At 41.4% G+C, this 15,007-nt stretch overlaps 1 protein-coding gene and 1 pseudogene across 5 annotated transcripts in view; both read right to left on the bottom strand.

Moving 5' to 3' along the window:
* SEC24D (SEC24 homolog D, COPII coat complex component) overlaps positions 1-10,072 on the bottom strand; it is a 101,802-nt gene extending 91,730 nt beyond the window's left edge. For 2 of the 5 annotated variants that reach the window (XM_032292453.1, XM_032292451.1), the window contains exons 1-4: positions 9,827-10,037; positions 8,557-8,717; positions 7,463-7,621; positions 1,682-1,811 (exon numbers count right to left, since the gene is read on the bottom strand). In XM_032292453.1, the coding sequence (XP_032148344.1) occupies positions 1,682-1,811; positions 7,463-7,580 (248 nt within the window). In that variant the 5' untranslated portion in view covers positions 7,581-7,621; positions 8,557-8,717; positions 9,827-10,037. Of the gene's footprint in view, positions 1-1,681; positions 1,812-7,462; positions 7,622-8,556; positions 8,718-9,826 lie in introns of all 5 variants that reach the window. The other 3 variants (XM_032292455.1, XM_032292452.1, XM_032292454.1) reach the window with 3 other exon arrangements.
* Positions 10,073-13,665: 3,593 nt separating this feature from the next.
* Positions 13,666-14,137, bottom strand: LOC116560786 (annotated as a pseudogene).
* Positions 14,138-15,007: the final 870 nt, after the last annotated feature.

The following is a 15,007-nucleotide window of genomic DNA, read 5'->3' as shown; positions in this document are numbered from 1 at the left end:
TTTTACAAATGAGCCTGTGAGTCACCACACCTGGCAACAATGAATTTTTCCAGGTTTTCTTCCCTTTACTTCTGGGCTGAGAATTCTATATTCTCATTTTACAAGTGAGGAAAGTGAGAATGGACATGGCCAAGAAACTGCACCAGTGTCCACAGTTAGTAAACTGCTTAAACTAGGAGAGACATCTTGGTTCTCCATCTTTTTGCTCTTTCTGTCTTGCCTTTTTATTACTCTTTTGAGACTCAAGGCAGTAGGGTCAGGTCCTGAGTAAGGCCCTTTGACTTCTTGCTCCAAGCTTAAACAACAATCACACTTAAACCAAACTAAACCCATCCCCTGTTTCTTGCATGACCTACCCTCTGCATCCCAGAGCTACCATTTCAACTGGCAAATGTTATCATGACAAACAAGAGCCAGCAAGTGCCAAACTCACAAAGGCCTTATAGGTGAATTAACCTGAAGACAAAAAATCCCAGAGGGAGTTTTCCTATTATGGACTACAGGCTTTGTGAAAGGCCAAAACTAAAAGGCTTCACCATTAGCAGGGTCTAGAGTCATAACTAGGGGTTACTGCCCACCCCCATCCAAACCTAGCTACCTGGGAAGGAACCTGAGAAATGAAGCCTGTGGGTAATCCTTGGAAAAACTCCAAAACAAACACTGCCTGCGGCTTGGTGCTGGCTTGGCACTGGTTCTCAGCAGGTATACCTCACAGGACAAACAATAATAGGATTTCTAACAGGGAAGGTGTGATGCTGGCTTCTTTCCCAGGGACTGGTCCCTAGCGGGCTGCAGGGTCTAAATATTTCATACAACTTGAAATATCCAGGCCTGCTTCCAACTTTTCCCTTCCTCAATTATAAACACAAACACAAGATTTGTTTCCTGTGTTGTTTTTACTATAGCTCTGCCTTTTGAGAATCCCTCACTGGCATCTGTGTGCCTTCCACATCAAACTCATAGACTTTACCATTGGCGACAATCCGATTTAATTTTAAAATATTTATTAAGCACCCATTGGCACTGAGCTCACTTCTGTGAAGGATTCAAGAAAATAGAATGATTTAAAATTTTATTCAAGAATATAGTCCAGGACATCTAAAGGAATTAGAAATTAATATAAAATTCTAAAATAAACTGACTATAACTCAGAACTAAAATGTATGGTATTAACACAAGTAATTTTTGATATTAAATGCCCACTAATATTGTCTTTTTCTTCATAACTTTTCTTATCTTTTTGAGACAGGGTCTCACTCTGTTGCCCAGGCTGGAGTGCAATGGCACAATCATAGCTCACTGCAGCCTTGACTTCCTGGGCTTACAACATCCTCTCACCTCAGCCTCTCCAGTAGCTAGGACTACAAGCATGCACCACCAGGCCAGTTAATGTTTTCTAATTTTGTAGAGACGTGGTCTCACTATGTTGCCTAGGCTGGTCTCATGCTATCTACCCAACTCGACCTCTCAAAGTGCTGGGATTATAGGTGTGAACCACTGTGCCGGGCCACAGGTTTTCTTAATGCTTTGTTTCCTAGGGCAATTATCTAGTAGATTCTTTCAGGGATGTAGACATTATCAAAAGGTCAAACTTTCAACCAATAAACATACAAGCTTGAAGGTATTTCTGAAATTATTTTAGGAGAATATACAAACGAAGGTTGGAATCTACCTATCTCACCTTTGGGGAGGGTGACCAGCAGCATGAGCTCCATTCTGGCCAAACTGATGGGGTCCAGGAGGTGGAGGACCTGGAGGCAATATCGCTCCAGTGGCAGTGGCCCCCAAAGGCCCTGCTGGCTTCATCATACCTGCAAGAGAGGAGCATGAATTTAGAAGTGTATTAAAGTACAAAGAGAGACGAGGCAAAGGCATTAGGTTGAAAATGAAAACTAGGTGGAGGAGGAGGGAAACAAATGGATTAGAGCAAAATCTCTTTCAAGCTTAACCATCACCTACAGACCTGTCAATACCAGGCTCTGGCATAAGTATCTGACTATCATAATGATGAAAGAGCAGAAAAGAAGGAAATCACTTTATCACTAAACAGAAACTAAAACAGAAAAAATAACTTTGCATATGACAGAGGGACCTTGATAAAGCACATTACCACACAAAGAATACTAGAACATGTAATGAAAAATGCCAGTAAGATATCAGAAAATAAATCTGGAAACAGTGGGAAGGGTCATGGTACAGCATTCTAACTGTAACTATATGGGAGCATGGGAGAGACCACTAGAAATGCTTTTGAGTTATAGCACAACAAAAGCAGACGGGGGTAGGGTCTATTTTTCTTAAAATCCTGAGCATATCCTTCAGAGCTTAATAATTTTTCCAGGATCCTAAATGGCTAGAAGATAAACAGCTGAGGGACTGCTCACTCTAAGTCAGACTTTTCATGCCTGCTCAGACAAAATATAGGACTACATGCAATTAATGGATGCTTCTGGGAATGACTGTGCTTTCACTTATTAGCAGCTCTTCTCAAATAGAGACCTTTAAAGACTTCTCTTTGGAACTGTCTTCAGACATAATAGAGGAGAAAAATCACTAGGCTTGGGTTAGAGTAGTTCAAGGCCCCACATGGTTACTTAGTTGTATGACCGTGGGCAAGAAGCTTTTCTTTAAGGACCTCAGTTTTCTCCCTGCAAAATGAAAGGCTTAGACTAGATTACCTGAGACCTCTTCTAGCTTCTAGAAAGAAGAAAAGAGAAAAGAAAAAAGGAGAAAAACTTCAATTCTTCTATCTGCTCTCTCTACTTGCTTGTTTTCACTCATTCAATATACTTTTGACAGTGCCCTGCTCTCTGGCAAGGTCATCAATGACCACCTAGCTGCCTGCTGTGCACTCCTCCCTTTGGCTTCATCATGGTATTTCACATTAACATTTCCTTTCTTTTGTTATATTCCTCTTGAAAGTTTATTCCCTCAGATAGAAAGGAACTGACTGATGACCTGCAGTCACCCAGGAAGAGTTTCTTATATTGTCACCATAACTGCTTTCGAGAGAATGCTTTCAGATGTTCGGGTAATCTAAAATAACAGGTATCTAGAAGTACCAATCTTCATGAATAATATTGAAAGTTTTACAAGGTTTCTTCTCTTAAAATAGGATTCCTTTAACTGAGGACATTTTTATATTAATTCTATATAGTTTTGCTTAGCACATTTATATACTACCATTTCAATAAATATTATTCTAACACCACATTTTAATACAAAGTTCTAAACCCCAAACCCAGCAAAGTTAGAAAAACATGAGACTTGCAGTTACAGACGGATTTGAATTTGTGATTCTGACAACATATTCTATTTTTCAGAGCCTCAACTTGTCATCCCATGTCATGGTAATAATATCCTCTAGCTCCAAGGATTGTTCTGAGAATTAAATAAAGCAATGGATATGACAGTATTCAGAACAGCTGATTCGTCTCTCCTGGCCATAGCCCCTGCTCTCCTTTTGCAAGCATTTTTATTCTACTAAAGCATATGCACCATAATTACAAGCACATTTGTATTTTCATCTTAAAAACATTATTTTGGACAAAAGTAGGCAATTCACAACAGTAGCATTAATATATTTTCAACTTAAATAATTACATGCACTATAAGAAATCACACATATTCTTTTTTTGTCTTTATTTTTGGGTTTTTTTTCCTTTTTTTAAATTTGCCTCACAGCTCTCCCCGAAAATAGTCTCCATTTTTAAAAAAAATAAGTAGAATAATAGCAATTTTCAGGAACAACCCCTATAAACATGCCTAGAGAATTTTTAAAAAAACAGCTATAATATGAGCAAGCAGAACTTTATACATGAGTCTTACTGTACTATCCCTTTTATTTGGGAATCAACTCTATAGCAATGATTCAAATCATTCTGTGGCATTCTTAAATCATTCTCATTATTATTCAATATACATTTAAGGTGATTTTTGAGGCACTGAGATAAGAGACAACCATGTAAACAAATAATTACAATGTCTTGTGATGACTGTTAGAATATGCAGAGAGACTACTCAACTCTTCCTGGGGGAATCCAGAAAGGTTCAAAGAAAAAGGACTGCTTGAGCTGAATCTTCAAGGACAAGCAGAAGCTTTCTTAGTATGGAAGACAGGATAAGGGATTCCAGTTAGAAGGCAAAGCTTGTGCAAAGACATGAGAGAGGATGGCACAATCAGGACAGGGAAAGGGCTCGGTGTGGAGAGGCTGGGAGGGAAAGTAGCCAGAGTGGAGGCCGTCCAGGTTGGCTGGGGTCAGACTGCAAAGTCCTGTATGACACTTGCACTCCACCCTCAGGGCAAAGGGAAGTCAGTATCACTGATATCTGCAAAGTCATGGTCTTCCCCCAGCCACGTTATTGGCATTTTCAAAAGTACTCAAACACAAAGAGAATCAGGTTCTTTATAGAACAGTATGAGAATTTTAACAGAAAAGGTGCACTGTGCAGTGACATCGAACTGTGCTTAGAAACACCTCACCAAAAAAATCTAAGATCACAAATCGGTCTCTAACAGGGTGGCAGATCCTATAGACCAGTTAACTCAACAATTCCAATCCCTTTCTGACTTGCCTTTCTATTAATATTAATATATGGTCTTGAGATGGAAAAGTGAAAATTCCTAGATTGCCTTACAATTTGTTTTGCCATGTGCTCTAAATTCAGCAAAGCAGCACACCTCTGGGAGGCGCTGGCAAGCCTGGTGGCAGACGGTTCTTCTGGGAGTGAAAGGTGGTGACTTCTGGTGGAATGGTCCTTCATGGGACTGTTCATCCTCATGGACCACATACTCCCAAGTCTGGTTCTCTGCCTTTTTCTGATGTTTTGTTTGCTTCCCAATACCTTTTAACAAATCCCTTTCCACTCAAGGGGATTGTTAACAGCAAAGGAACACTGACCAAAACCACATCACAGAAAAGCATATTTTGAATTTGGTCCTGGACCTGACAAACTAAAACCAAAATTATAAGCCATTTGTTGGGGGGAAAATGTTTATCTAAAATAAACAAAGATAAGCTCCATATTATATCAGTAGGATTGTAATGGCTATGGTCCCTGAAGCACCGTGCTGGGTGGTGCACCTACATAAGCTGTTAGGAGCCCTATCACTACCCCACTACCCCTGTCCTAGTTTCAGGACATTAATACTTCTTGACTCTCAGTCTCCAGACCAGTGTCCTCAACCAAGGGTGATTTTTTCTCTAAAAGGACATTTGGCAATGTCTGGGACATGTTTGGTTGCCACAACTCCCAGGTGGGAGGACATACTACTGGCATCCAGTGGATGTGCTGTGTAGCTTTCTAAAATGTACATACATTGGATTGTGACCCTTCCCAGATTAAATCACTTAAGTGGTACTCTACTGCCCTTACAATAGTCTAAGTTCCTTAAAATGGTCCCACATTCCCCTGCCAGTGGCATCTCTCACCATTCCCATGCCATACCCCAGCCATGCCAAATGTCTTGCAGGTCCTAAAAAGTACTGCCTTCCAATCCCAGCAAACTGATTCCTGATCGGGCCGATTCTCACTCATGTTTCAGTGCATTCCCTCCGGGAAGGAGCCCTTTCACCCTAAGTCTTGTTTAGGTGACCCTGTCTCGTGCTTCCATACCACTCTCTACTTCCTTTACAATAGTATTTCCCCCCAAAATTGTCATTGTTAATTTATTTAATGCATTTTTCACTAGCTAAGTAAACACTATGAGGACTGAGATTAGGCTTATTTTATTCAATGTCATATTACCAGAAGTATTTTGTTCACCAAATAAATCTGTTAAAACTTGTGGTTGGGTGCAGTGGCTCATGACTGTAATTTCAGCATTTGGGGACGCTAAGGCAGGAGGATGGCTTAAGGTCAGGAGATCAAGACAACCCCGGGCAACATAGTGAGACCTCATCTCTATAAAAAATTTTTAAAATTAGTTGGGCATGGTGGGGCACACCTATACTCACAGCCACTTGGGAAGCTGGGGTAAGAGGATAATTTGAGCCCAGGAGGTCAAGGCTGCAGTGAGCTATAATCTCTTCACTGCAATCTAGCCTGAGCAACAGGGCAAGACACTACCTCTTTAAAAAAAGTGTTAGCATACAGCACTAGCTTTACAAAAACATAGTGAATAGGCATAAATGGAGATATGATGATGTAAGCAACACAAAGCAAGAGTTTGAACTGGCCAGAACTACAGTAGAATAGATACTTCAAAAAACTACAACTAGGTTGCTTGTGTCTGTCAGAAGACCAATAAAAGAGTCACGAAAAGGCTAGCCAACAAGACACATGAAGACTGAAGATGAAGGTATGTAAGGTTATTCAGCAGAATATAATCAGAGAAGTAAGAGCTGGGGTAATTTAGAGAAAGCCTTCTTTCTCAAGAAGATGCCTGTGAAGACAGAAGGGTGAATAATGATGAGTGTATACTTAAGTGTGTATGCAGTTTGTTTTTTGCCTTCTTGAGAGATCTGGGTACGAATCCTGGCGCTACTACTTGCTATCTGTGACCTTAGACAAGTCACATGACACCATGATACCAGACATTCAATTTTCCTAGCCGCAAAAATACCTTACTGCATAGCATTGTATGAGTATTAATTAAGATGATACAGAGACAGCTTTTAAGACCAGATTTCGATACATCCTAAGCACCCAAAGTAGAATAATTTATAATTATCATTATAAACGCATGCTGAGGAGGAATGAACCACCAGATAGAAACTGGAGGCATTAATGGTTTCTACAGGATCCAGAAAGGCAAGATTATAAATGTTCTGGAGAGGACTGTCCTGAACAAGAAGGGGGATGCTTCATCTGGACATCTTTAAAATTTAGGGAAGAATAAATCATAAGAGTGACTTTCCACAGAAAATTCACAAACTCAGAGCATCTTCTGCAGAATACTGCGTGTGCCTGCTAACATCAAGCCCCACCACAGGGAGTCCTCACCCCTTGCTGACTCTGCACTATATACATGCTACGGAGCACAGCCTGGATCCGAGATATCTGAGTTAGTTCCAGTGAGCCCTGAGAGCTACTCATTGATTTACACATGGTCCATTTTTACAAAGAATTATCCTCACATATAACTGATGTACAAATTTATCTAGGACCAATCCTAGCTAAGAATACATAAATTTAAATCATTTATAGATTTAATTCATTTTTTATTCAATTTGTACAATAGCTTTACACCACTAATTAATAGCAGGAACAAGTCTCACAGTAAAAATAAAACAGGAAGTGTTTTAGTCTATATTTAAAAAACAAACTTGTATTCCATGCAATAACCAAACTAGTGATGTAGAGCTCTGCTATGAGAGCCTTTTCCAAATGATCCTGTAATCTAAGCCATTTCATTACATAATGATCATTCAATGCATTCAAATCTCCTCTTTCAGAACATCTTATGTCTCTGAGCCTGAGAACTGAATAATCACCTACAAGTCAAAATAACACACTTTACCTGTTGGAGATGCTGTGTGTGATGGATCCCCATAGTGCCCGTAATGAGGTGGAGAAAGGCCTATTCCAGACTGGGACTGAGAATATGAGGGTGTAGCCACGTAACCTTGTTGACTCATTATGAAAATATCATTCCAAAGGATAATCCTACAAAAGAACTCTGCAACAGAGAAACAAAAAACATGTTACCAAGAGAGTTTTAGTCACTTAATGCTATTAAAAATATAAACACTGTTAATACATGTTTATGATGGTTTGAGGAAAAGTACAATTATCAGGTACATGAAATCTTTGCATTATACAATATAATATATCATTATCCCCTTAAAAAGGTCTAATCATACCTCTCTGAAACTCAGTAAATCACTTCAATAATTCTGGGCAAATGCTCAAGCATTTGAGACCTGAATAACAACTGCCAAACACTTTTTTATTGGAAGCCTGAAGCTTTTCAGATAGTTTTTCCTAAGTGCTCCTACAGTTCTGTGCTTTTGGTTTCCATGGTCACATTTCAGCAGAGAGCACACCATGCCATTCAATTGACTGACCACCATAACTGCTAGCAGTCTGCAATCAGACCTTTTATGACTTACCTCTTTTTAGTGCTCCTCTAATTAGTCATTTTAATCTGGTCATCAGGACAAAGAAAAATCACAGTCCAACAAACATGGCAAAAGATAAAGTTGATAATGGGCTTATTTTATGAGTCATAATTTGAACAAGCCAGGTAGTCACTATAACCACTTGAGTGTTTTCGGTGGTTTTTCAAAGGCGACAGAATTTTTTTTTCTAATTTAAATGATATCACATCTCTAAGAACATATGCACCTATATTTAAGCGACTAAGAAAAAAAAAGTGTAATTCTGTAAATGTGTAGGCACACACATCACAAATATAACAGACTCATCTTGATCCTTTTATTTTCATCTTGATTCTACTCAGAACCCAAATTTGCTTTAAATTTTCCATTTTTCCCAGTTTTCACAAAATAAGAGCTATTTCATAGGACATTTTTTTAAAAAATAAATAAGATAAAAGATGCTCTGAATCCTGGCAAGAGAGTTATGTTTTCATTCTATATCTGCCATACTTAACTGTGTGACATGGAATAAGCTGAAGAACCTCTCTGAGCCTCAGTTCTTTCTTTTAGAAAACGAAGCCTTTAGGAGCCTTTCCAGATTTCCACTAATTCTACAATTCCCCTCCAGTTTATTTGCCCCATTCAGGCATATTTTTCCTTTTGTTCTTTTATTTGCTGCAATTTAAGATAACAGATCAGTGATACCTGCTAAGACTTAGAATATGTCTATATTCAAGAAATGACATTTCAAATTTAAAATCTGTGATTTGATTTTGTTTCCATATTAAACTATACGTTTCCAAAATTAAAGCAACCACGTAAAAATATTATGATATCACTTCCTTCTCCTGGGAAGGGGAGAACTGAAAAAGAGGACAGAGGCAGGCAAAGGCCTTCTGGTCCACTTTGTTCTTGACAACTCTTTTTCCCTCCTCCCACTTAGCAGAGAGAGACGTGGCAGCCTGAGCTTTGGTCAAGCTCATCCAACCAAGAGCATTTAGGAAGTCGGCACGAACCCACCTAAGCAGCAGCCTGTTGCTGAGTGACAGAAAAGAGAGGCAAAGATGGTCACTCCAAAGAATAGGAAGCAGCCAGGTCCCTCTAAACTGGTCCTGAGAGGAATCAGCTTCCTCACGCAACCCAGTTTGCCACGTCAAACTTCCTCACACACCACCAAGTTAAAGAAACCTGACTCAGCTTCAAGCGGCGACATGGCAGAAAGCCACTTGGCGTGAGCAGGCCTAAGATCAAAATCTGGGGAGCCCCAACCCCAGAACGGCCCCCTGGCCCACTGTCACCCAGCAACTCTAGCCAAGGTGCGCTTCTAACCCTGGAACAAGTTCGGATATAGCCAGATCAGTTTCACTATTCGGATGTCCCGAAGCTACAAGATATAGTTGCCATTTTTATCATGAATATTTCCAACAGTCCCTTCCTTCGAAAAAGGAAATTAAGTTGATACGGAGACAAGAAAACCACTGGCAATGACACTGGAATGGTGGCCACTGAGGATCCTAACTAGGCGGTTCCAGCATCCCAAGGCAAAAGGTGGGGGCGGGTAAAACATGCCCACGCCCACCTCCTTCTCCCCTATCCCGCCCGCCCCACTATTAAACTGAAATGAAAGGCTAAAGGAACAAAGAATGAGGTGTCCTCCCGCCGCCCCAGCCTCAGGTGAACACCCGGCCTCCCGCCGCGTCCCCGGGCCGGGCGCCGCACCCCGCTCCGCTGTGCCTGGGCAGGGGCTGTCCCGCCTGAGCGCGTCGGCGGGTGCGAGGCTTTACCTGCTCCCACTCCCGCACCCCGCGGGCTTCCGAGCGCTGGCGGCTCTGCGCCTAGTGCCGGTGAGCCGGCTCCCGCTGCGGCCGTTCCTCTCGCCGCGCCTCTTCCCGGGCCGGCGTCCCCTCAGCCTGGTCTCACGCTCGGAGTTGCAGCTGGGCTGTGAACTGCCACGTCAAACCCTCTCCCGGCCGCGCGCCCCCGGCGCCAGGCTGGGACCCGCCGCCGCGCTCCCGCTTGCGCACGCGCACAGCCGCCCGCCGCGGCGGGGAGGGGCGGGGCTACCGCGCCGGGCCAGCGAGCAGCCGACCGACCTCCTCCTTTTCGCTTTTTGCCTTTTTCCGTTTTTTTTTGTTTTTTCGTTTTCTTTTTCCCGTCTTTCCTTTCCCCTCCCCCTACAGGTCAAACACTTGAACGTCGTGGCTAAATCAGAACCGTATTTTCTCCGCGCAGCCCTGTAGGAAGGAGGGGAGCGCGTTCATTCATTCTTCCATCAACAGGTTGCAGTTTCAGCTCTTCATTCATTACGTATTACTTAAATAAGGAATAGTTCAGGCACGGCACTACCGTTACTTACAGGAAAATACACGATCTGGACCTAGAGGAAATTACTGTTTAAACGCGAATCTGGCACGTGTACACGCACATTTGATGACGTACGCGTGCGAGACACTATAGAGGAAGGAACGCCCAAAGCAGCTTGGCAACGTGTAACACTGAGGGGTGGGGGAGTGCGGATGATGTCCCAAAGGAAAAGTGTGCGAAGTGGGGTTTCCATTGACATTGCGGTTGCTAGCGTTCTATACACTCGTTCATCCTCATATTCCTTGTTTGTGAACTAGGATGACTGATCCCAGCCCCAAACAGGATCTCTGCATGTAAAAGCACTCAGCGTTTATAGCTCACTATCCTGTGAGAAACCGTTCAGAAATAAAGGCAACGTATACAATATATGGAGCTTACCTCTCTAATCTCACCCTAAAATCAGGAGCATTTAACTGGTTTCCCATCATTTCTCACTGCTAAATAGAAAGCCATTCAGCCACAGCCAGGTTTGGTGTAGCTACCACTTTGCTCAAACTTACAAAGTAAAAACCAGCCTTGTGCTGTTGTTTTTTAACATGTCCAGAATCTCGGCCACAAGAAACCTACTTGACAAATACCTTTACTGATGAATTGCCTATGTAAAAACGTACATGGAGATGTTGCTGCTCCTGAGATGCTACATGAATTGTGCAGGAATTTTAAGTCATTTTAGCCGTAAAGATTTATGATCCCTTTTTCCCACTCTTAGAAGTTTTTAAGGCATGTGGCAAGGTGCAGTGGCTCACACCTGTCATCTCAGCACTTTGGGATGCCAAGTGGGGAGGATTGCTTGAGGCCAGGAGGCAGTGAGCTATGATCACACCACTGCATTCCAGCCTGGAGAACAGAGTGTGAGACCCTGTCCCAAGAAAAAGAAAAAAATATTTTAAGGTGTGATAACCTGCCTACATCCAGCTTCAACACTGGTCAGGTTTGTAAAACCACATTGAAAATTTTGTTTCAAACTGTTTCTTATATTCTCAATGTGATGAAAATGTTTGGTGGAAGTTTAGGAAGTTTTGGCCAGTGCTGAAGCAGTACAGCTTGTAAGAGTAGTGAAAGAAGTTGTCATGTCACAGCTGCATAACAAGGAAAGAGTGAAGCTATGATGCAGGAATAGGAGAGAGTAAAGTCAGAAACAGTCACACCATGTGATGACCTGCTTGACTTGGTACCCCTATAAAACCACTACATTTGAACTGTAAATACATCCTCACTTCCTGCTCAGGTACCAAACTTGTCTGAGACTAGGACAATTTGTGATTTCAATTCTAAAACAGTTTTTAATTCCTAAATGTTAAAGCTAGAAGGGACTCTAGAGATATGAGTATTCAACTCAACATTCAGTGAGAACTGAATTCCATTTAATCATCTAATGGATTAATAGGTTTATTGAGAAAATTTAAATGACTTACTAGTCATTTACAGCTAGTTAGAAATCATGCCTTCCAATTCCAAAGTTCTCTTCACCTCCCTATGCTTTTTACCTTTTGATACTCTGATTTGCTGTTCTCTTTTAACTGGTTCTGCCTTTTTCTCCTGTGACTGCCTTATAGTCAAGTTCTCAAATAACTAAGTATTAACTGACTGCATAATTCTCCCAACAGTTGGACTTACTTATCATAAATCTCTTTTTTTTTAATGAAATGGGCTTCTGGTTTGCATTTTACTTTCTTGTCCTGTCCCCAAGTGCCCATGCCTTAGGTGACTAACTCCTAACTTTATTCATGTGATTGGGTCCCTGGCCTTCACGAGCTGTGAGAGTTGGCCTGGAGTCTCGGCCTTCCTTGATCTGACCCATCCTGTTGCCACCTGAGCTTAGCCTCTGAACATAGCCTTAGTTCCATATGTAATTAATTTAGTTTCCCAGGTAACCATATCTATTTGAAAGGTGAGGTCACAAGGACCTCACAATGCCCATGTATGGGGCTTCTATGTTCTAACTTAAAAACGGAAGAAAGCAGACAGTCATCTACACTTAAGACTATATAGAAAGAGAAGGAATTTCCTGACAACGCTTAAGATTTCTTCTAATTGGCAACCTTTTGAAGGTGATGATGCTCTAAGCGTTTATGTAATTTACAAAGTTGGGACTTTCTGATTCCAAAGCTGAAAACAGTTTGAAAAAGCTTTATTTAAAAAAAAAATTAAGTTGGCCAAATCTGGAGTATTTTAAATACCTGGAGATGTAGTAAATAAGGTCAAGTTAAATGGGGGTGATAGGAAGGGTACATGGTATGGTAAGCCAAGTAGCAACTAATAATGGTAATGATAGAGTTCAAGTAATACCAAGGTGCTTCTAGAATTACTTTTTGGATCTCTCGAATATCATGCTCTAAGTATACTATATCACATACAGCATCAACCACAAAATGGGCAGTGGGACATCACACTGCCAGCTCAAATTGACTCAGGTTTGAATCCTGACAGTTTCATTTACTACTAGCTATGCAAGTTTTACTTATTCAACAAGTGTTTATTAAGCACCTAATATAAACTGGATACTGTACTAAGCACTGTGAATTTAAAGTCAGGGGAGACACTGCCCTAAGCTATGAGAAACTCATCCAATAGTGCAAGGATCAGCCAATGGCAGCCCATACACTGTATTTGGCCTACCCACCTGTTTTTGTACAGCCTTCAAGCTAAGAATGGCATTTACAGTTTTACATGGTTGAAATTTTTAAAAAATATTTTGTGACACATGAAAATTATATGAAATTCAAATTTCAATGGCCATAAATATGTTCACTTGGAACACAGCCATGCTTCTTTATTATCATATTCTGTGGTCGCTTTTGTACTATAAACGGTAGAGTTAAGTAGTTATGACAGAGACCACGAGGTCTGCAAAACCTAAAATATATACTACCTGGCCATTTACGGAAAAAATTTGCTGCCCCTGCTCTGATAGGATGTACAATTATAATATCATTCATATTCATTCTATGAGGTTGCCACGAGAATATGTAAGAAGGGACACTTAACCCAGATTTGGAAAGCAAGTGACATGTCCCTGGTGGAGGTGGCATCTGTGCTGAGGATCTGAGGACGGTAGTAATGCAAAAAAAGGGTAAAGGGCAGAAGGGAATAGCATGAATGATTTGAGGAAGATGAGGAACATGGGGCATTCAGAGGTGCTAGAAGTCCCTTACAGCTTGGAAGTGGGTTTCTAGAGGAAATGAGATTAGGCAGGTATGCTAGCATAGCTCATGGACCCCTCAAAGGCACTGGAAAAGGCAATGAAACATTTTTGTTGTTGTTGTTGTTGTTGTCCCAGGTTTATTGAAAATAATACAGCATTGATTCAAACAGGTCCCTGAGGCGTTTTGAAATTCATCCCAACTATAGGCTGAGTGACCTGCAGGTTGGATAGACTGCCAAAATCCAAAAGCTTCAGCATTTCCTTAGTGTCAGGATCTACTTCAATGATCTCCTGATCCAGGGCTGAGACCTCAGAAACATAATTGTCTCTCCTTTCTCTCTCCTCCTTCTGCAGCTTGATGGAGATACCTCTTACTGGGCCTCTCTGAATCCGCTTCATTAGATGTGTGACATAGCCTGCTATCTTGTTGCGGAGCTTCTTGCTAGGGATAATGGCGATCTCCTCGAACACGTGCTTGTTCGTGTGGAAGTCGTTGCCCAAGCGCGTGTAGTACCTTTCTATGATGACCCGGGCCGCCTTCTTCACAGTTTTGGTGCAAATGCGGCCCATGTTGGTGGGTCCTTAGTGAAAGAGCGGCAATGAAACATTTTAAGCATGGGAATGACACAGTGGATTCTTTTTTTCTTTCCAGAAAGATCAGTCTGGAGTTACCGAAAGAGTGGAAGAGAGGACAAGGCAAGACTGGTGGGGTAAAGAAGAGTTAGGACACTGTCGGCAGTAATCCAGGTAAGAATATGATGGCTTGAGCAAAGGCAGTGGAGATGTGGGTAGAGAAGACAGACAGGTGGGAAAGAGGTTGATAATGAGCATCAATGGGAATGGGTACAGAAATCAGGAAAGTGAGGCAGAATACAGACAAACACTCAGATTTTTTATCTGGGAGAATTAGTGGATGAGTGGTAGAGCTATATAAGTGGTTAGGGAAACAAAAACGAGCAGATATGGGGAAGGGATGGGATCAGTTTTGGAGAAGTCCATTTTGAGCTATCTGTGGGACATCTATCTATGTGGAAGTGTCAAGTCACCTGTCAGATATGTGTGTCTGGAGCTAGGAGACAAATCTGAACTGGACGTAATAGAAGGCAGCCAGCAATGAAAATTTAAAAATCAATCTGGCAGAGAAGACGTCAATCAGGCTCTGCAGTCAGACTAAGTCATGACTTCTGATTCTGTCCCTTATAAGCTGTGTGTACTCTCCCTAAACCTCAGTATCCTTAGCTTTAAAAATTAAAGGAATAATCGTAATCTCAAAGGTCGTTGAGGGGATTAAATAATACAGGCAAATCACTTAGTACAATGTTTGATATATAATAACTGATCAATAATGTTATCATTGTGGCATCATCATCCCAATCACGATTAATAACATATAAGTGACAATTGAAGTCATATGAGTAAAGTCAAAGGATGAAACCCTTGGGAACCCTAGAATAGA

The sequence above is a fragment of the Sapajus apella genome, unplaced genomic scaffold, assembly GCF_009761245.1.
Source record: "Sapajus apella isolate SASKATOON/1434 unplaced genomic scaffold, GSC_monkey_1.0 scaffold27, whole genome shotgun sequence".
NCBI lineage: Eukaryota > Metazoa > Chordata > Mammalia > Primates > Cebidae > Sapajus > Sapajus apella.
The sequence above is the reverse complement of the archived record's forward strand: the minus strand, read 5'-3'. Positions and strand labels throughout refer to the sequence as shown.